Source organism: Hemicordylus capensis, chromosome 1, assembly GCF_027244095.1.
Source record: "Hemicordylus capensis ecotype Gifberg chromosome 1, rHemCap1.1.pri, whole genome shotgun sequence".
NCBI classification, from domain to species: Eukaryota; Metazoa; Chordata; class Lepidosauria; order Squamata; family Cordylidae; genus Hemicordylus; species Hemicordylus capensis.
The window spans coordinates 453,171,032-453,193,538 of NC_069657.1; the positions used below are offsets into that span (position 1 = coordinate 453,171,032).

The following is a 22,507-nucleotide window of genomic DNA, read 5'->3' on the forward strand; positions in this document are numbered from 1 at the left end:
TATATTTTCTTTGTGAGCTTCCCAGAAGTAATCTACCAAACTAATATGGCAGGAATTATGTTCTCAAGGATGGGTGATATCTTGTGTATGTGTATTTATATTTGGCTAAGACATCTCTCTCTGTGTGTTATGAATGTACTATTTATTTTGAAATTATGCCCATCCACAATGCTGTGAATTGATATTGTGGCACTGTTTCTCTTGCAAAGCGCGTGACAGACATTTCCTTGAAACTTGTTTTGTGTTACGAACAGTGTGACATTATCTTTGTCAGGCATACACTGCTGGATCCTGCTTCGAGCTGCTTGCTTTGGCAATATTTACCTGAGCTCTTTATCTCAATTGTATTAATATAAGAGGAGCCTGCTGGATCAGACCATCCAGTTTTGCAGCCTTTTGCCAACAGTAGTCAACTGGGTGCTTCTGGGAAGTCCACAAACAGACTATTGTTTGCCCTGCAGTCACTGGAGTTCAAAGGAATACTACCTCTTGACATGTCACATGGCTGTTTATAGATGTCTTTTCTACGAATTTGTCTTAGCACCTCCTAGAGCCATTTTGTGGGAGCAAACTGTACAAGTGAAGTGTGTGCAGAAGTACTTTCTTCTGTCCAGAATCTGCTATCCGTCAATTTCATTGCGTGACCCTGAGTTCAATCAAGATTGAGTTAAAAGATCTGCTCTAGACTTTCTCTGCACAGTATGTAATTTATAAGCCTTTATAATCTCCCTCCAGTTGTTTTTTGTTTCTAAATTTAAAAGCCCAAATGCTCCAACCCCTGATCATCTTGGTTGCCCTTTTCTTTTACCAGCTCTATGTTATCCATTTTGAGATTGTGCATAAACATTGTAGATAGCCCAATTGGTCCATTGGCAAAAATCCCAAAGCCACAATTCTGGTAATACTGCTATTAGCACCAACCAAAATGACACGGGATCTGAAGAGCTCCTTTTGGCTGGTCCTGATAAAGATATTCCTAGAATTGTGACTTTTAAAATTCTGATTTCACTCAAAACCTTCTTTATGCGTTCAGCACATCCTCACACTTGATGAGACTTCCTTTCTCCCACTTTGGTTTTGTCAAGCTGTTACGAAGCCTGTCAATCACTTATATATTCTTTTCCCTTTCCTTTTTTTTTAAAGCAGTTCCTTTCTGCCCCTCTTTTCTAAGATCACTTAACCATGTTGCTTTTGTAGCCTGTTTTTGCCAGGGCTTTAAATAAATGGCTTTTCATAGACTGCCCACCTGGCTTTCTCCTCCCTGCTGACACGCGCATGTCTGTCATCGCCAGTTAACCACAGGATGAGAATGGAAAAGCCTGAAAGATAACCTTTTTGTCCTTTTTAATAAAAGGAAATCTTTGTAGGTGCGTGTGTTCGTGCACACACACTACACAGCAATGGGGGAAATGTCCAAGACTTGTAAACACAAGTGTTGAAAGTTGCAGGGGGCAATTTGCTGAGAAATGGTGAAGGAATAATTCACACCTTACGCAGTGCTGCTTAATACTTTGCAGGTCACACATATCATAAATCCAGCTGAAAAAAGTTGTACTCTGAAGCATGTTTATTATTAAATATGCTACAATAAATCTGTTACTCTTTCTTTTAAGGTGTCATGAGGTTTTAAAAAGTATTTTATATTATTTATATTGCTTGAAGGCAGTGGATTTTTTTGTTCTTGCTGCTGCTAAAGCTAAATCTGAATTTATATTCAGACATATGGTAAGTTTTAGGGGATTAAGTGTTGTTTGAGGCCTGGGGTAACCAAGCAAGTCATTTTTTAAATTGTAATTGTAATTAGCTTTTCATGTGCTGTTTATATTTTTTTGTATTTGCTTTGATTAACCTTACAATTTTTTTTTAGTATTTGTCTTGCCCTAGTGACTTAAACGAATAATATCTACAAGATTTATATTATTGGTTCTCAGGCGCCGAACCACAGTTAAGAGCTCAGGAATGTGCCGCAGGCTTCTCTCCTTCCCCCGCCCTACACAAATTCCCTGCGCACGCCCTCCTCTTTCAGAACTAACAATAGTGTGTGTGTGTGTGTGTGTGCGTGTGTGCACCCATCTTAACACTTACCTGTGTTTGCCATAAAACAGAGTTTTGCAATTATGGTTAGAACTGGATTTGCAAATTCTGATTTGCAGCTAATTATGGTTAGCATTTTGCTATGGTTAACATTCCTGGGAGAATTGCATCTGTATCAGGCCATACAAAACAATTGCAACAAATCAATGAACAAAAGTAGCAAACATGAGAATCCCAATCATGCAAAGTGTTTCTGGTTGGAGAGCTGGATCTGGCCCTTGCCTTATGTCTCTTTGATGTTCCAGGGCAGGAACACCAATCTTGGATACTCAGATGTTGTTGGACTACAACTCCCATCACCCCCAGCCAAAATGGCCTTCTACCATTGGGAATGCCTGTTCCAAGGCAGCAGCAGTGATGGAAAATGGACAGCTGAATTCTAGCCCTGTGTTATTGTGCAGTATTTTTTAACAATGTACTTTTTAACTTAATAAGTTGGACATAGGAAGCTGCCTTCTACTGAGTCAGACCATTGGTCCATCTAGCTCAGTATTGTCTACATAGACTGACAGCAGCTTCTCCAAAGGCGCAAGCAGGAGTCTCTTTCATCCCTGTCTGGAGATGCCAGGGAGGGAACTTGGAACTCCTCCATACAAGCATGCAGATGATCTTTCGCAAGCAGCCCCATCCCCTCAGGGGAATATCCCACAGTGCCCACATTTAGTCTCCCATTCAAATGGAACCAGGGTGGACCCTTCTTAGCAAAGGGCACCATTCATTCTTGCTAGCACAAGATCAGCTTTCCACAGTTAACCGAAACTGTCTATGTACATGTTTTGTTTTGAAACATTCAGAGAGAGAATACATTCAGTGTTCAGAATCCCTTATTTTGACATTTCTTTCCTTTCCTTTTTTAAAAAGTGCTTCATGTTCAACTTGTGGCTTTGCATATGATATGCAGAGGCTGGGAAATGCCTGTGGCCCATGAGTTTATAAATGGGCCATTTCCAAGCCCTGCAAGCATAAGGGCTTTGTAACAGCATGCCGCTGTATGATGCAGCTTAATTCTGGAGCTTCTGTGGTTTCTGTGGTGGAGATATCTCTGTGTGCCATCACAGCATCTGTCTTTGCTGTTTTAGAAGTGGAGCTCTGCTCTCTTTCCAGTGCTGGTTTGGGGTGCAGAAGATACTGGCAAACCGTTTTCACGAGATGATTTCTGGTTTTAAGAGAAGAGGATATGAGAGAAAGAGGGAGATTAGTACATATTCTGTAGGCAACATTATGTACTGTACAAGTGAAGAAGAATCACATCCTTTGGAATTGGTCACAAGATCAGCGTTTCTGAAAACTGCCAAGTTTAGAGCAGTGGTGAATTCGTCAAGTGTTGTGCTCTTTGGGGTGAAAAATATGATGACTCCATTTATGGCTGCAAAGATCAGCATGTATGGACAAGGAGTAGTGGGATGCCTAAAGCCGTGAGAGGGGCTCAGTAGGATTTCCAATGGTCAAGAAGAACAGGGCTTTAGCATCCTGCATGACCTCTTGTTCCCCCCGCCCCCCCAACTAGCAGGAACAGGAATTAAGTGTCTATAGCTGTTGTATAAAACAGGTGCCGGTGGCAGGTCCACAGCTCAGTGGCAGTACATGTGTTTGGCCAGGTTCAGTCCCACATGTGCCTGGCTAAGAATGTCTGATATTTGGGCTTTGAAAAATTGGCTGCTCATGGTGACCAGAACAGAGTTAGAGGGAGAGCATTGGGAGAGCCGGTGTGATATCTTTTCAACTTTGGTTGAAGAGCGGCATATCAATATTTGTCATCCTAGTACTGGACTTGATGCAGAAGAAGACCTGGTTCATGTCTCGCCTTGGCCATGAAGGGCATTGGGTTGTCTTGGCCCAGTCTCCATTCCCTCCCAAGAAAAGAGCTCTTCTGGGTCAGACCAAAGGTCTGTCTAGCCCAGCATTCTGTTTTCAGTAGTCCTAGGAACTCGGGGCATGGCCTGCAGGCACATAATGCAGCCACTTGGCTGGAGCGAAGTAGGTTCAGGCCTGGTCAGTACTTGGATTGGGTGACCACTTAGGAACCCCAAGTAGTCCACCTTGAGTTCCATGACAGAAGAAAGGCAGGATATAAATGCAATAAATAAATAAAGATGATGTGGTGCACCAGGATGTTACATCAATAAATTGGGGGAAACTGATGCATGCTGCCCTGATCTCCTTGGAAAGATGGCGTACAAATAATAATGGATCTGACCAGGTATATATGCACCTCCTCTCTACTTTTCTCCCCCACAAATCATGTGTTCGAGAGAGAGACCCCGAAAACCATTCCGGAGAAGGACAAGCATTAATTAAGGGAATAAAAATGTTACAATGTTTTATCTAAACTTCCCTGTATCCAAGCACAAAAGGCAGTCAGAACAGCCAGTCTGGTATCCAGCTATTCTTGGTGATTGGGAGAATAATAGAGCAGATGTTGAAAGCCCACCCAGTGAAATTCTAAAAGTAGAAAAAGTGTGTGAGAATGGCGGAATGTGACTTCAGCAGAACTGCTGCTCCCCCCCTTTTTTGGGGAGAAACTCCTCTCATAGGAGGAAGATGGTGATGCTGCAAATACAATCCACAATCCCTGTAGAGACCTAAATATTTCGGTTTTAACGCTTTGCTGTGCTCTTTCATTGCAGTATTGCTACAGTTTCTCCAGGCACTCCTTGGTATTAAGGTTCCATTTTGATTGTTCCCTGGCTTTTATCCCCATCTGTCACTAAAATCTCTGCCGTCTTGGTTTCCCCATTTCCACCCCCCACCCACTGCCAGTCCTTCAGCATTTGGCAGGGCTTTTTAAAAGAAGCCCCCTTTGTGAATCTGGACATAGATTTCTGTGGTAGAAATCTGTGGTAGATTTCTGACGTTTCCCCTTAAAACAGCATGGTTATTGATTTTCAGGTTTGGGAACGGGGACCAGACAGGCTCTGCAAACCCCAAAGCTATAGCCAGAGAGAGAACTCTAGAGTGGGTTCACCAGCCATTTCTGTCAACAGACATAGAATTTTTGCTTTGCTCTTTTAGTAAATCAGGTCATCCAAAGCTTAGCCCTATTTTCTGTGGCTGTCTTTCCTCCCACCAGTGAAGCGGTGACTGACTCAGAGTGACAGAAATAGGGAAGGATGGACCATGCCACCCAAATGACACGGAGCATGCCAACAACTTGAGGCACTGTGTGTATGTAAAATAAATAAATACAAGCTGAAAATGGTAGCAAGGAAATGCAAATTCTGCACTTGGCATAAATCATGCCATTATTTATTCTTAGGGTTTGGGCATCTCCTCCAGATGTACTAGCCTTCAAAGCGTGATTTCCCCCTAAGCAGTATAGTGCCGCTTCTGCTTGAGAATTAAAGGGGACGCATGCTTTCTGAGGTTTTTGGACTACATCACTTCAGAGCTCTCTTTTCCTCACCCTAGTTCGGGAATCCTATATTCTTTGAATGCATAGTCTAGAAAAAGCTGGTTTCCAACATTTTTCTTTGTCATGTTCTTAAAAGCCGCAGTGACATTCCGCATTGCATGAAGAAATTGGGCCCAGTGGGAGGGTATGCAGACAGACCCAGTGGGTCCCAGTACATGCTGTGGGACAAGGCAAACTCTTGGTGGTCCGAGTCACAGCTAAGAAGGGGTGAAACGTGCCCCCCCCCCGATGCTGGGTTTCCTGGCAGCTGCCATTCCTGGGGTGGGGGTGGGGATCACATTGGGTTTAATGTGGATGATATGTTTGTTCATTTGCTTTTATTTATCCTTGTTGTTCCATGGATCATGGCAACATTCCATGATTGGTTGATTTGTTTTGAAAACTGTCACTGGCTGAAGAGTGACCAGAGGTGCTTTGTACTGCCACATGGGGACCTGCAATATATATTGGTGCACACCACGGACAACAGTGCTCGGCATTTTAGGAACATAGGAAGCTGCCTTATACCAAGTCAAACCATTGGTCCATCTACTCCAATGTTGTCCTCACTGACTGTAGTTCCCAGCCTTACCTGGAGATGCCAGGGAGTAAATCTAGGACCTTCTGCTCTTCCACTAAGCTATGGTCCCATCCCCCAAGCAGAAGATCTTACAGTGTTCACATGTAGTCTCCCATCCAAATGCAAACCAAGACAGACCCTGCTTAGCAAAGGAGACAATTCATGCTTGCTACCACACAACCACCACCTTAAGTGGGGAAATGCTTAACTAACAAGCAGAAGATTGCTGGTTTGAATCCCCGCTGCTACTATATCGGGTAGCAGCGATATAGGAAGATGCTTTGAGGCACCATCTCATACTGCGTGAGAGGAGGCAATGGCAAACCCCTCCTGTATTCTACCAAAAGAAAACCACAGGGCTATGTGGGTGCCAGGAATCGAAATCGACTTGAAAACACTTGTTACCTTTACCTTACCACAAAACCAGCTTTTCTCCTTTGTTGGTAGTAATGGCAGCCTCTGAATTTGTAAACAAGTCATTTTATGATGTAAATTTATATCCCACCGTATTGTAAATATTCCAGGTCGGTGACAGGAAATGAGCAAACATGCGCAGAATGTTGCATTAATGTAGAACACTATTGGTTCAAATTACTAAAAACCTTGTCGATGCCAGAAGAACCCTATGAATAAAGGACTTCTCTTACTCTGACAATCGGAGGAGTAAAAACAAGAACAGGTTCTTATATCAACTTAAAAACTAACCAAACTTAACTATCCCTGTGGAAGTACTGGGTACTTCTGGAAGAAATTAAAGGAGTAACTTCTAAAGCAGAGCAGGTGTCACTTATAACTGGGTAATGTAATATTGTTGGTTTCCTTGTATGTCTGATCAATAATCGCAATGAAGTCATTCATTCATTCATTCATGCAACTGGGTAATTCCTCTTTTAACTGCCAATCTCTTCTCGTCCAAGTCATGATGCACTTGCCATACTGACTCACTAATTATTGCTGCCGTTGAAACGCATTGTGGTTTCCAAAATTGCTTGAACTCTTTGTCATAAATCCAAGTATATTGGCTACTTACTATAACTGACAAGCACAGTCTGAAAATGAGCCAGCATTAACTGAGCACTGTTGTTTAATGGGAAAGAAAATAGAGGGATGTGTGTGCATGCATGTGTGTTCATTCATTTTTAGAATGGCAAAACAAATGTGTATTTAAAAAAAACACCCTTCTAATATGCTGATGTCACTCAAAAGGGGTGTTTGTGTTTTTTAAAGCAACTTTTAAACCATTTAATTATTTGAGATTAATGCTGTTTAAATTATGTGAATATCTATCTATCTATCTATCTATCTATCTATCTATCTAACATATTTTTATACCGCCCAAAACTTATGTCTCGGAGCAGTTTACAAGAAGATAAAAACAAAAGTAAAACATTAGTTAAAAACAAAAACAAGAAATTTAAAACACAATGTTCAACTCATTTCAGTACAAATTACATACAAGTGTGCTTAGGACTGTTGCCATAAGCATGTAATGGCCCAATACTAAGAGTTTTGAATGGTATATATACTGTACCAATTACTGCACCAGCATAATGTCAAAAGCATGATATTAGTTTGGCATTTCAAGCTGATACGCATTGTTTAGAATCACAATGTAAATCCCTTTGTTTTTCAGTGAGACATTTTGATTGATCCTCAAAGAGTAACCTTGGTCAAAGTCATTTAACTGAGAATTGAGACTGTATGAATGCATGAAATGTGGGAATTTTAATGTTGTAGCCAAACATATGCAAATGACACCGGCATCTCTTGTCGTCCATGCCCTGCTTAAAATGCAACCCATGCCTGTTTCCTTCATATTTCTAGATTGTGAATCCCTTTGAGACGGAGAGCCGTTTTCACATTCATTTTGCTATGTAAACTGCTTCGTGAACTTTTCTTTGTTGCAAAGCAGTATATAAATATACTTAATAATCCACAATACTTGGTCTTCCACCCCGTCGAAAGGTATCATCTGATCCAGGAGGTTCCCGGGTCCTCAGATGTTGTTGAACTACAACACCCATCATCTCCCAGCTGTGATAGCCTTTGGCCATTTGGGCTGGGGATGAACACCAGGGGATCCAAGCTTGAGAACCCCTGGCCTCCATTAAAGCAGACTAGCTGAGCCGGACACAGAGCATCTGCACCTCAAGGGCCGCCACTGCCATTTTCATTGCCCGCCCACAACCTCCTTCTCCCCACCCCCATCTGCAGGCTCCCCCTCCCCTGTTTTGCATGCAGAAGCCAAGCTTCAATCCCTGGCCTATCTCAGGTAAAATAATCTCTGGTACCCAGGCTGGAGAAGTCCCAGGACCCTGGGGTGTTGCCTTCAGTCAGAGTAGACGGTACTGGGAATGAAGGAGCAGTGGTCTGTGTACGGCTTAATTCTGCTTAGGCAAGATAGACAAAGAATTTTGAGAGGAGGTATAAGAGGTTGGACTAAGGGCAGAAAAACAGTTATTTTAAGAGATGTTAGTCTCACCAGCATGGCTCCATAGAGCCTGTTGGTTCTTATAAAGACCCCGAAAACAACGGAATCCATCATTAGGGGGCCAAATATGGAGCAGCTGCTGAAAGCCCCAGCCCTGCATCTCATCCACTCCTCTCCCCTGGTTGTGTCTGTTAAAAGAAAAATTGGGGGTTTTTTGCGGGGGGGGCTTTGTGTGGAATGTGTCCCCACCTCTGCCCCACTTAATTGGTATCCTGCTGCAAGGAGTGGGGCATATCTCTCTGCGCTGAGCTCCGGGGCTTCCAGAGGAGCATGCACCTGGGTGTGTTACTCACCAATGCGCATGTTCTTATGTTGTCCACAGTGGTTCAGAAGCCTCATAATGTTCATAGCTTCCTTGTGTTATGCTTTCATTGTAGGGCTTGTGTTTCTTGGCTTCTTGAGAAACATTTAAATGAGTGTGTGTGTGTGTGTGTGTCTTTGTCTTTGTGAAAAGAACACAGTGTTTGTTTGAAATTGGCCTTTTGGCCTTCGCCGAGCAGCCTGTCTTACCCAGCGTAATCCCTCCTGAACGCGCCATATGCGGGAAAGGGCTGCGGGGATTATATTCTTATTGCTGCTTTTAATCCCAAGCACTGAATAATATGGGCACAATAAAAGCCTAAACGTTTTAAGTGCCGCATAATAACATAATCCTGTCTTGGAATTTAGGTGGGGGCTAGAAGTCGATGTGGGATGTTTGGTTGGTACTCCGTGGTCAAATTCTCCAAGCCCAACGCTTGCCCCCTGCTTGTACCCCTGAGACCAACCTCTTGCTGTGTTGCTGTGAATGAAGTTCCCAGGGCAGAAAATTTGGTGGGGGGGGGAGGCCCAAACCTAGCAGAGGTTCAGGTGTGATATAGAGTAGATCAGTCTGGCCAACCTGAGGCTCTCCAGCTGTCATACGACAACTCCCAACATCCCCAGCTGCAGTTAGTGTATGAGTGAACATGACAGACCCAGTTGACATTCCTGTTCAGTTACACAAAGTTTAGACAATTGGTTAACCATTATTTAGATTATTGTGAATGAGTCTGGACAAGCCTCAGGCTGATGCACTCCTTTTTCTCTTGCTCTGAATGCAGCGGAGAGGAAATGGAAAAGTTCCACTTTTACTTTTGAATAAGCGGCAGTTTCCTGCTAAGCTTAAACTTGGGTAACTGTGATTAGTACAGACAAAAGCAGGATCAAACTGTGGTTTCAGATCCTGGTTTCTTCTCTACCCTGTTTCCCCGAAAATAAGACATACCCATAAAATAAGCCGTAGCAGGATTTCTAAGCAGTTGTGCAATATAAGCCATACCCCGAAAATAAGACATAGTGGTGATCTCTCCTGGCTCAGTAGTAGGCTGCTTGCTGAAGCTTTTCCCCTATCCCCCTGGTGTGTGGGGGGGTGTGTGAGAGAGACCCACAGACAGGGGCGTAACGATACCGGTAGGGGTGGCAGGCTGCAAGCTGAGGCATACGGTAGAGGGAAGTACGGTAAAAAATCTCCTCAGAAAATCTCCTCCTCAATCTCCCCTCCTCCTGGCGCGGTGGTGCGGGAGGCGGCAAGAGTATGCCGGGAAGCGATGCCGGGCCTCGGCGTCGCTCTGTGCACTGGCGGGCAGGAGTGCGCAGAGCGACACAGAGGCCTGCCATCTGGCCCGGCGTTGCTTCCCGGCGTACTCTTGCTGCCTCCCGCCACCGCCGCGCTTACTCTCGCCGCTGCCCGCCACTGCCAGGAGGAGGGGAGATTTTTGAGGGGGAGATTTTCTGAGGAGATTTTTACCGTACTTCCCTCTACCGTATGCCTCAGCTTGCAGCCTGCCACCCCTACCGGTATCGTTACACCCCTGTCTGTGGGTCTCTCTCACCCCACACACACACACCAGTAAAGCTGCTGCTCCCCAACACTGACCAGCAACAGTCTGTGGGTCTTATATGGATCATATGAGAGTTATGCAGGGCCGGACTGGGGGCACCGAGAGGGCGCCGGAATGTATGTGGGGAGGGCGCCAGAATGTTTATGGGGAGGGCGCCAGGTTTTGAGCAGAATAGGTAATTAAGGGTGAGAGTTGGGGCGCAGGGGCACCGCATGGGTAGGGCGCACCGGGAATATGCCCTGTTGACCTATGGGCCAGTCCGAGCCTGGAGTTATGACGATGTTCCAGAAGAAGATGACTTAACTATAATTGAATACATGTAGATTGTTGTACCACACTTAATAAAAATAAGACATCCCCTGAAAATAAGCCATAGTGTGTCTCCTTGAGGAAAAATAAATATAAGACAGTGTCTTATTTTCGGGGAAACATGGTAACCACAGTTTCCTGAGTTGGGATGTAATGAGAAACTGCAGCATGTATTAAAAGCAAAGGAGGATGCTTCAGGTCTCCTTCACGTGCAGAGGAGAGGATGTGAAGGAGAGGAGTGCATGCTTGAGGCTTGCTATGTTAAGTTTGCAAAAGACTAAACCACAGTTTAAATCAGGGCTGCTCAACATCAGCCCTCTTGCAGTTGTTGGCCTACAATTCCCATAATCCCTGAGTATTGCCCACTGTGGCTGGGGATTGTGGGAATTGTAGTCCAAAAACAGCTGGGGGGGGTCCAAAGTTGAGCAGGTCTGCTTCAGATGATCAGGACTCAAGCCCACAATAGTGGGGCAGCTTAGCGCAAACATATTTCACTACTGGCTGCTTGCTACATATTGCTGGTAAAGGTTTGCAGATTGACCGGGAGACCAGGAGACGTTGTGTCTTTCCTGCAGTTCCGCCAAAGTTCCTCAGGAGGCCATGGAGCTGAAACGCTGCTCTGCAGAACAAAATATCCCTCAGCTGGCCCAGGTGGGTCTCGAGCTGGTGCCGAGAGGGATGTCAAGCAAAGACGGAATTCTTGTGCCACCCCCCAGCACTGGCCAAAGCAGGGAACTGCAAGGAGAGTGGCCGAGATTGCCGCTTCCAGTCCATTTGCTGGAGGAGTCATGTGACACTCTCCACCCCACCAAGCCTTCTGGGTTGTGCTTGCGCACCGGTTTGAGCAACTCAGACACGGCGTTCTTGCGGTGCTTTGTTCTGGCTACAGGCTGTCTTTGCCTTCCTCTCGGCTTCGGTCCCAGCTTGACAGCTGCCGGTCTGACTCAGTAGGGCGGGGTGGTCTTGGGCAAATGTTGTGCAGCGTTAGAGGACAAAATGGTAGAAGGGTGTATGTCACTCTGCCTCGAGCCCTTGGGAGAGTCTGGAAAAGCAGCCCAGGGTGCAGGGAGACGCGGTGTCCTGACATGACCTGGCCCTCCAGCTGCTGGCAGCATACCAGAGAGCACCCAGTGCTTCAGCCCCGCCCCGTACTGTTGCCGTGGGCTTCTTCTCGGATGGAGAACAAATAAATAATCATAAATAATAATAAAAGAGGCATGGTGGACAAGCAAGGTGTCCAAATCAGTGTTCCCTCTTAACAGGGATTTCCAGATGTTGTTGACTACAACTCCCAGAATCCCCAAGCCATTGCAGTTGTAGTTCATTTGTAGTTAATTCTGGGAGTTGTAGTCAACAGCATCTGGAAATCCCTGTTAGAGGGAACACTGGCCCAACTACCTTTCTACTGATGGGTATTTGCCAGACCTGTGATCGGCAGCTGTGACTCACCTGGTCCCCCTGTACTTCTCGGGATAGGGCAGTATGGGGCAGAGCAGGCACAAAGAGGTTGCTTTCTTAGCTGGTGTGGCACAAGCACCTGAGAACTAGTGTGTTGGTGGTGCAAACCTGATGCTGGGTGTGGAACAAGGAGGTGTGAGTTCAAAACCTTGTTGAGCTCTGCAGCATGCTCTGAAGCTCTCTCTCTCTGTGTGCTCTCTCTCTTGTGCTCTCTGCATAATCTGCCCCACAGGCTGGAAGATAAAACAGGATAAACACCATGTATGCCTCCCTGCATTTTTTGGCAAGAAGGATAGGATGCAAGTTTGGAAACTAAACTACTTGCAGCCATAGGATCCAGATGTCAGTGTGTCACATGGAACCAGAGAAGACATGACAAGGTTCCGTTACTGGAGCTAAGCAGGGCTCCTCTTGCAGAGTGCCTGAGTGAGAGACTGAGACTAGTGAGGAGAGCTGGTCCTGTGGTAGCAAGCATGAATTGTCTCCTTTGCTAAACAGGGTTTGCCCTGGTTTGATTTTGAATGGGAGACAACATGTGAGCATTGTAAGAGATTCTCCTTAGGTCAGTGATTCTTAAAGTGGGGTCCGCCAGATGTTGCTGAACTACAACTCCCAGCACCCCCAGCCAAAATTCATTGTAGCTAGGGCTGCTGGGAGTTGTCATTCAGCATCATCTGGCGGACCCCATGTTTGGAACCACTGCCTTAGGAGATGGGGTCGCTCGGGGAAGAGCACTTGCATGCAGAAGGCTCCAGGTTCCACAATACTGAGCTAAAAGGACCCGTGGTCTGACTCGGTATAAGGCAGCTTCCTATGTTCCGGAGGTGGGGTGGGGGCACTCTGAATGTGACGGGTTCTGATTTGCAATAATGGGTTCCGATCACAAGCAATAAAATGCCAGTTTACTTGCAACATTTGGGTGAGAGGAAGTGGTCCCGTTTCGTCTCTTGGATAGGTGATTTCTCAGGATTTCTGTGATTTCTCAGGATGCCGGTGATTTCTTGGGATAGGGCAAGATAAAATTTCAGATTTGGCTTTCTGAAACAAAAAAAGCTCCCCCCCAAATTTTAAGCATCGTCTTGGCTGTCGTCCTGCTAATCGTGTGCGTGTTGAGGCTTGATTGGATATAGAGTAAGAAGAGGCCGGGAGCAATCAAGGGCGACATGTTATGCCGGGAGACAGACCCAGTGACATACAAACAGCATGAGCTGGAAGTCTCCTCCCCTCAAGCGGCCAACGAGAGAAAATCTGGAATGAATGCCCCACCCCTGCCCCCAGGCAGAAGAGACGACTGTCAGGTCCGTTTGTTCACCCTTGATAGGGAGGTGCTGGTGTTTTTCACTGCTAATATTCCCAGTTTCTCTCCGCTTCAGTACCATGCCTGCAGTATGGGTTGAGTATTGCATTTGAATTGTCAAGGGCTGCATTGGAAGATAATGCCTGTCTGAAAAGTGGAAGGAAAATATAAAAAAACATGGAAATAGTGCCAGCTTACAATTCTGAGGGGTGGTTTTTTGGTTTTTTGTTAGATGACGTGGCTAATGTGAGTGAGGTGCTTTATAAATGTTTAATAGTCTGTTTGTCAAATTTCTGTCCTGCCCTTCATCACAACTCTGAGACTCTATGGTTTTCTGATTGGTTAGCTGCCTAGGAACATGTCAGAAATGCAAAATCATGTATTGGGGGTGGAGGGCGGTGGGGAGAAAAAAGGCTATTTACCTGAATCCAAGAGTAGATTTTTCCAAGTCCTTTGATGTTAGAAATCAGGCTGTCGTCTTAAATTCAAAGTCCTCTTCCTTTGGGGTAAGAATAGGTATAACCTGTATTTAACCTTCTGTTGTGTTTTTTTAAGGGCTTCTTCTTAAATTCAGAGTCCTTTTGTATTCGGGTAAATATGGTAAAAGAGTAAGGAAGCAGGCAGTCCTGTAATATTAATATTTATCATAGTAACTTTATAAGCCGCCTTAGAGCCCAAAATTCCCAGGGCACTATGCATTAAGAAGCCTTAAAACCAAATGCACATCCTGTTCAATAAGAAGGAATGGAGAGCACCAGCCCCAGAATAAAATTGAGCAGAACAGTAAGGCAGTACCTAAAACCAGCTGCACAGTGGACCAGTTCAAGTGACTGAACAAACCACGATGGTCTGGTTGTGAATGCAACTCGCACTGCTTCTGAGCCCACACACCCCCCCCGTCTCCTGAGCTCCTCGGCTCCTGTTTGGATCCGCAACACTTTGAGCCTGATTTGTTTAGACCATGGCTCCAGGGCTTGCCTGTAGCTGGGAGCTATGGTTTAGTTATAATTTACAGCCTTGGGCTTGTCACTAGGAACATAGGAAGCTGCCATATACTGAGTCAGACTCTTGGTCCATTTTGCTCAGTATTGTCTATACAGACTGGCAGCGGCTTCTTCAAGGTTGCAGGTTGGAATCTCTCTCAGCCCTATCTGGAGATGCCAGGGAGAGAACCTGGGACCTTTTGCATGCAAGCAGGCAGATGCTCTTCCCAGAGTGGCTCCATCATAGGAACATAGGAAGCTGCCATCTACTGAGTCAGACCCTTGGTTCATTCAGCTCAGTATTATCTACACAGACTGGCAGCGGCTTCTCTAAGGCTGCAGGCAGGAATCTCTCTCAGCCCTATCTTGGAGATGCTCCCAGGGAGGGAACTTGAAACCACCTGCTCTTTCTAGAGCGGCTCCATCCCCTAAGGGGAATATCTTCTAGTGCTCACACATTTTTTTGTGGCCAGTTTAGTTGACCATGTGCTGGATTGCTTGGGCAACTGAAAAAGCCTGTGGCTAGTGCCAAGAAGACATGAAAATTGGTGCCCCATGAACATTTTAGGGGAAGGTACTCTGCTGGATCCAGGGTGCCACAACCAAGAAGACCCTCTGCCGGTCATCACCTGCCTGGCGAGTTAGTAAGGGGAGACAGGGAGATCTTCCAGTGGGAAGATGGGTAGAGTTTCCAGTGGAAACGCAAGGTTTATGCAAGCTGATGGGTTAGAAGGCAAATCCTCCAAGTACCCAAGTTCTGAGCCATTCAGGGCTTTAAGGTATTGAACATAAAAACAGCCCTGCCGGATCAGGCCCAAGAAGGCCCATCCAGTCCATCATCCTGTTTCGCACAGTGGCCCACCAGATGCCGCTGGAAGCCACAGGCAGGAGTTGAGAGCATGCCCTCTCTCCTGCTGTTGCTCCCCTGCAACTGGGACTCAGAGGCATCCTGCCTTCAAGGCTGGAGGTGGCCCACAGCCCTCCGACTAGTAGCCGTTGAATGGTGCACTTTGACCAGCACTTTGAATGGCTTCTGGAAATGGATTGGCAACCAGCCCAGTCGTTGGAGCACTGGTGAAGGACGGTCCCTGCAGCTGATCCCAGTTAGTACAGGAAGCAGCTGGTCGATTACAAACTGAACCTTCAAAGGCATCTTTGTTTGTTTGTTTGTTCTATATTTATTTAAAATATTTATACCCTGCCCAACCAGTACACTACTGCTCGGGGCGGCTCACAACATTAATAAAACAGATACAATGTAAAGTAAGACGAATAAACTAGTTAAGTTTAACTTTATTAAGTTAAAAACTTAATAAAAATTAAAAGTTTTATTAAGTTAAAAACTTAATAAAAGGCTAAAAGCCTGACTTAAATAACATTTAAAACAACAATTTAAAATAACAAAAAAAATTTTAAGTTTTAAATTAAAAATCCCTTGTCTTAAACACATTTCAGTAGTTTAACCTCGAGGTTACCAAGGCATGGCTAACTGCAGGCAGGCTATTCCTGTCTGTCGTATTACTGTATGAAGTAGGTTCAGGCCTATGCAAGTTCACATTAAGATATGAGAGCAACATTGGAACACAACGGGCAATAATCTTGTTGCAGGATTTCGATTTCCTCTTTGCAAAATTTATAGCCTCTGGACTGTGTTGTGCCTGTCTCTTTTTCTGGCTTCTTTGGAAACCCTGTCCTAGATATGAAGGCAACCTCCTGCCCATGAACCCGTGGATTTGAAAATGAAGCCCTTGGCGAAAAAAGGAAAGTGAACCTTCCCACCCCCACACCTATGGCAGTGGCACAAACAGTCATTCAGTGTGTATTAAAGTTTGCCATTTCTCTTGCATCTGAAGATCACAGTAGTCTAAACAGTCTTTTTTTCCTTTCTTCCTCCTGCCCTCCTCCTTTGCTCTGCTGGTGTCTTGCCTCTTGGAACTGCAGGAGCCAACCAAAGGTAAGAGATTTTAATTATGCTTTCTAGTCCATGCGGCGAAAATATTTTGCTATGGTTTATCTGGTTTTGGATTCCGTACAATATTTACTCATTTGTTTCTAAATGAGCGCTCTCTGCTACTGTGCAAGGAATGGAGAAAACACGAAAAGCCTCTCTCTGCTTTGGAAAAAAACAAGAATTGCATTAGCAGCCAAGACATGAGTCACAGGAACAAATGAGAAAACGGAGCATTGAGGGTTGTGGATGAAATATCATGGTCTGTGTGGGGTTTTTTTTAAAAGCCATTCTGACATGTGCACAGTGTTGGATTGTAGTTGCTGCCACCTGATGTTTTGCTTTTATTCTGTGGTTGGCATGCAGAACACTTCATCTATTTTTCCACCTCCATTCCTCTATGTGTGTTCTCTTCTGCCTTAACCCTAGTTTCTAAGGGGCCTTTGAAAGAAACTAGGTGACAAAGAGCCTTCTAGTTGATCTGTTAGATCAGACTACAACTCCCAGCATCCTGTAGGCTGACAACATCTGGGGACCCATGATTGAGAACCCCTATATAAGAGAATATGTGAATGATGTCATAGGAACATAGGAAGCTGCCTTATACTGAGTCAGACCATTGGTCCATCTAGCTCAGTATTATCCACACGGACTGGTAGCGGCTTCTCCAAGGTTTCACGTAGGGGTGTGCATGGACTGGTCCGGAGGCCGTTGTAAATGCCTCCGGACTGGTCCAGACACAAGGCCGGTTCGGTGGTTCGGCGCGGGGGGGGGGTGGACCTTTAAGGGCAGAGCAGGGTGTACTTACCCCTCCCACTGCTTTCCCCCCGTTGGCGTGCCTGTTTTGTAAAGCATTTGGGGCGGCAGGGTACCTCCCTGCCACCCCTTCCCCCTTTCCTCGGCAAAAGGCTTCAGAAAGCCTGACTGTGCGTGCGCACATAAGCATGTGACGTTTGTGCGCGCAGTCAAGCTTTCTGAAGCCTTTTGCTGAGGAAAGGGGGAAGGGGTGGCAGGGAGGTACCCTGCTGCCCCAAATGCTTTACAAAACAGGCGCGCCGACAGTGGAGAAGCGGCGGGAGGGGTAAGTACACCCTCCCCCGCTCTTAAAGAGCCCCCTTCCCCAATGCCGGACCGCGGAGGTGCGGTTCTGTGCACACCTCTAGTTGCAGGTGGGAATCTCTCTCAGTCCTACCTGGAGATGCCAGCGAGGGAATCTGGAGTCTTCTGCATGCAAGCATGCAGGTGCTCTTCCCAGAGCAGCCCCATCCCCTAAGGGGGATATCTTACAGTCTCACACATGTAGTCCCCCACTCAAATGCAAACCATTGTGGACCCTGCTTAGCAAAGGGGACGGTTCATGCTTGCTCCCACAAGACCAGCGCTCCTCGCATAAGACTCTTCCCATGTCCTCCAGCGTAAGGCAAGATTCTTGTCGGGCTGCAGATTCTTGCTGAACAGACTTCTCCACTCCATATGCCTGTCTTCTGCCAGCATGGAGTCTCCACCTGCGAACTCATCCTCGCTCATTTTATCAGGGCGTTTTACAAAGACTCCAGGAGTGTGGCATGCTTTGACCCTCTCATTCTAGATGCTTCAGCCAGCCTTGTTTCCTGCCGACCTGTGGTTGGATTCAGCCAACTGGGAGCCATGTAGCAGCTGCTAAGAGCCTGCTTGATGGTGCCTATGAAATAAAGAGGAGCAGCTGGCCACCAGTGGGAGTGAGACAGTGGGCAGAACCAACGCAGCTGGCCCTTCAGTCCTTCCGTAGTTCAAAATATGGCCCCTATTACAAATTGGTGGCTGACCAGGAACTAACTAGCTAAGGATCTGTCCATAATCGGATAATTATGCATTGGCAGCTTCATACATTTTGGACTCATGCCCCACTTAGCTAATCAGATTGCTGAGCTCGCTGGGCCACTTTGGACAACAACAACAAATATTTATAGACTGCTTTTCAACAAAAGTTTACGAAGTGGTTTACACAGAGAAATAATAAATAAATAAGAGGGCTCCCTGTCTCCAAAGGGCCCACAATCTAAAAAGAAACATAAGATAAACACCAGCAACAGTCACTGGAGATACTGTGCTGGGTGTGAATAGAGCCAGTTACTCTCCCCCTGCTAAATAAAAAGAATCACCCCATTAAAGAGGTGCCTCTTTCCCCAGTTAGCAGGGACAATACTTGATTGTCTGAGACCGCCCAGTGCGATAAAGAATTGCATGCGTCATGAGCATAGTCTAAGAGCACAAGATGACAGCCACCTTGCTGAAGCTAAGCAGGGCTTGGTGCAGTCAATGCCTGGATGGGAGACCCATACATGTCACCTTTGGGGACAGAGCCATTGCTCAATGGAGAGCATCTGCTTGCATGCAGAAGGTCCCAGGTTCAGTCCTTGGTGTCCCCAAGCATGGCTGCTAAAGACTCTTGCCTGAAATCTTGGAGAAGCTGCTGCCATTCAGCGTAGAGAATACAGAGCTACATGGACCAATGGTATAAAACAGCTCCCTATTTCCTGTGTTCCACATATGTATTTTGATGTGTGACACACTCACACATGCAATTAAGAAAAGGCATCCCAATGCCTCGGGGGGGGGAGAGGGGGCATGTGGGAGGACATGCATGCTCAGGTCATGCGCACATCCTTATCATGCATGCCAGGACTGCTGAACTAAGTATCATCCGAACCAGCCCACTGTGTTGGTGATGATTTTTTGGTTAGTTGTTTAAATAGATTTTTACAAGGTGCCTCAGTTTCTCTCTCTCTCTTGTTCTGCAGGTGTTTGCCTACGATCACTGCTTCTGGTCTATGGATGAAGCTATCAAAGAAAAATATGCAGGTAGTGTTTTTATTATAGCTTTGAGCAATTCCAGGAAAAATAGCATTGATGTTCTAGCAAAATGTTTATCAAAAGCTCAGAACTAGCCTTGGGGGTTTCGGAGTCTGTCTCCTGAACATAAGCAGGTTTCCCCGCTGCCAATACATTCCTGTGAGATTTTGGCTCTACACAAGCAGCATAAAGCTTAGGAATGTGCATTAAACAGATTTTGCATTTTTGTTTCAAGTGTTTCGGCCATAGGGAACAATGGGGAAACACGAAACACCCCGTTCCCCATGGGTAGCTCCTAGAGACACCAAAGTGGGTTGGGTAGTAGGGCATGTTGGATGCTACCTATTAACCAACCCTCAAAAGAAATGGGCAAGCAGGTGACTTTCAACAAATTTTCAACCTTTCCTCCAAACACCCTGTAGTGATCAGGCTCCCCTCCCCCTAAAGAGTTAAACAGAAGTGAACCCTGTCTTGACTGACAGGCTGGTGAACTCCAGGGTTCAGCCAATTGGCACACAAAGTAGGTGTGACCTAGAGATCTGTTGCAAGGAAGAAGAGAAGTCTTTGTTAGAAAGAAGCTATGCTGGAGGTGCTTAGGAGAATGTGCAGCCATGGAGTTTGGCTGCAGGAGAATAACTCTGCAGATCCTTGGAAGACAGGAGAGCAGGAAGCTTGAATTCTCATATGGGGTTTGGTGAGTTCAAGGAAAGGAAGCCTGGGCTTTGGCTTCAGGAAGATTAATTTAGCTAACCTGATGAATGACCAGCCTGCAAGCAGTGTGGCTCTTGCTAATGCTGGGGCAGGGCGGGATGGGGGAGAGAGGAGCAAATGGAGCTCTGGGAAGGAGGGGCAGCTGTGCCTTCAGTTTGCCCACTTGGGTATTCAAAGTGTCAGGCAAACCGCAGCTTCCTCTAGGCCAGGAGTTTGGTGTGCAATCCTGAGTGCATACAGGGGGTCTCCTTGCGATCCACACCGTTTTGGTGTAAACGTGGAGTAATTCAAAAGGCAGTTCTTGGAGACTTCAGTGCAGCTGAGATGCATATCTGCTCTGTGGCTTCTGTCCTTAATGGCGCCATTTACTTTGGACACACATGAAAGGCATTAATGGTTTCATATGGTGTGAGTTGTGGTGTTTGAAGTCCTTGCGGGTCTTATCAAAGGAGATTTATGACGCTTCTGCCGTGTGCCCCAGTCATTTGCATCTTTTTGTTCTAATTTTAGGCCAAGACGTTGTTTTCAAGTGCCTTGGAGAGAACATTCTCCAGAATGCCTTTGAAGGCTACAATGCATGTATCTTTGCCTATGGACAAACGGGTAAGCACTTGCAGGGTGGAGGTTGGTTTAAAAGAGAGATAAAAGATTGCTTATATAGAGTTATGCTCTGAGAGGCCCATTTAGCCTTATCTCCCCTTTCAAGCACTGCAGAAAGGACACCGGGGCATAATTAATGTGAATTGGGTGATCGTGTGTGTACACTCCTGCATAAGAACAGTCCAATCTGTTCAGTACTCTTTGCAAGACCCCAGCAAGCAGCAGCCGCTGGGTGGGACCCTAGAAATTGACCAGTGGTCCATCTGTGAACTACAATCTGCCTTCTGCCCTCTCCTGAGCTAGTGCTTTTCTGAAGTGCCCTGAAACGGTCACAGGAGCTCAGTCATCGTTACCACAGCCTTGTGAAGTAGTCTGGCCTCGTCATCTCCCGTTTTCCCAATGGATGCCTGAGGCTGTGAGCAAATAGCTTGCAGGAACGCCAGAGGCTGGTGCCAGTAGATCAAGCACAGCGAAAAAGAGGAAACACCTGTCACCTTTGTAAAGTGGGGACTCTTCTCTTTCGCAGAAGCGAAGCATCTGCCCCCTTTTCAGCCCAGCAGAGCATTTGGTGTCTCTCTTCTGAGCCCCTGGTGGCGCAGTGGTAAAACTGCCGCCCTGTAACCAGAAGGTTACAAGTTTGATCCTGACCAGGGGCTCAAGGTTGACTCAGCCTTCCATCCTTCCGAGGTCGGTAAAATGAGTACCCAGAATGTTGGGGGGCAATATGCTAAATCATTGTAAACCGCTTAGAGAGCTTCCAGCTATAAAGCGGTATATAAATGTAAGTGCTATTGCTATTGCTATTCTGTTTCTTTCTATCTTGTGAGCCCTTTGGGACCAGGAGCCATCTTTTCCTTTTTCTCTGCGTAAACCACTTTGAGAACCTTTTTGTTGAAAGTGATCTATAAATATCCTTAATAAAAATGATAATAATAATAATAATATGCAAAGTTACACAAGCCAACGTTTATTAGAAGATCTTTCTTCTGGGGAGTAGTTTTTATCAAGAGACAAGCCCTGCGCTCTTCCTTCCTTCCTTCCTTTTCCTGGTTCATAGTTCATTCTAACCCTCATTTTACATTTGCCTTCACTCATGGAACAGGGGAAGTGGGGCCACACTTCCTATCCCCAAAACAACATCCATCTGTTGACAGGAACGTTGGTGAAGGAGGGCTATGCACGTACATCAGCACATACAGCTGATCACGTGTGCATGTGCACGGGTCTGTTGACACGGAGAGCATACATGCATACTCAGATACGTGCAGTCTCTCTCTCTCCCCTCCCCCCGCCCCATGTTCTGCTCAATATGCGACTTCTGGGGATGGGAAGTGCAGTCTGACGTCCCCCTACACATGTGGAGAGAAACGTAAGAAGAGGGCTCCTGCGAACCTCTGTGCTGCTCTAGCGATGTAGTTGCAGAGTGTGGAGACTGTAACTGAACCCTGACGCAGCAGTTCCGATGGCCCTCTGGCGCCATCCTTGGCCTCTTATCCTTGAATCTGGTGCTCTGTATCCTCCCAACTGCAGAGCATCTGATTGGGACTGTAAATCAATCTTCTGAAGGCTTCCCAAGGCCTAGCTCAGGTTCCTCGTGATGAAGGAGTAACAATGATTGTGCTGAATTGTGTTGGTGAGTTTTCCTTTGCTTGCTTAGGACATAGATGCGCATGCGTGTGCTTATGGTTTGCTTCCCAGAGATGTCTGTGTAGGAGCTTTCTTGCTGTTTATATGTATCTGCCTTGGCCCTAGTGCAGAATAAAACGGCTCCTGCAGCAAAACGTGAGGTTGCTAGGTATGCAGGACAGGGCCTTTTCGGTAGTGGTGCCTAGTCTCTGAAACTCCCTTCCTCAAGAGGTTCATCTGACCCGTTTCTGTAGTTACTTTCTGGCGGGTTGTAAAGGTTAGATTAATTCTTTCTCCACATGGAAAGAATGACTCCTTTACTGAG

At 46.0% G+C, this 22,507-nt stretch overlaps 1 protein-coding gene across 4 annotated transcripts in view; it reads left to right on the top strand.

Moving 5' to 3' along the window:
• The window catches only part of KIF13B (kinesin family member 13B), a 188,833-nt gene that overhangs the window by 48,818 nt on the left and 117,508 nt on the right, over nucleotides 1-22,507 (top strand). For all 4 annotated transcript variants that reach the window (XM_053248955.1, XM_053248978.1, XM_053248971.1 and 1 more), the window contains exons 3-5: nucleotides 16,407-16,419; nucleotides 19,194-19,254; nucleotides 20,467-20,559. In XM_053248955.1, the coding sequence (XP_053104930.1) occupies nucleotides 16,407-16,419; nucleotides 19,194-19,254; nucleotides 20,467-20,559 (167 nt within the window). The remainder of the gene's footprint in view (nucleotides 1-16,406; nucleotides 16,420-19,193; nucleotides 19,255-20,466; nucleotides 20,560-22,507) is intronic.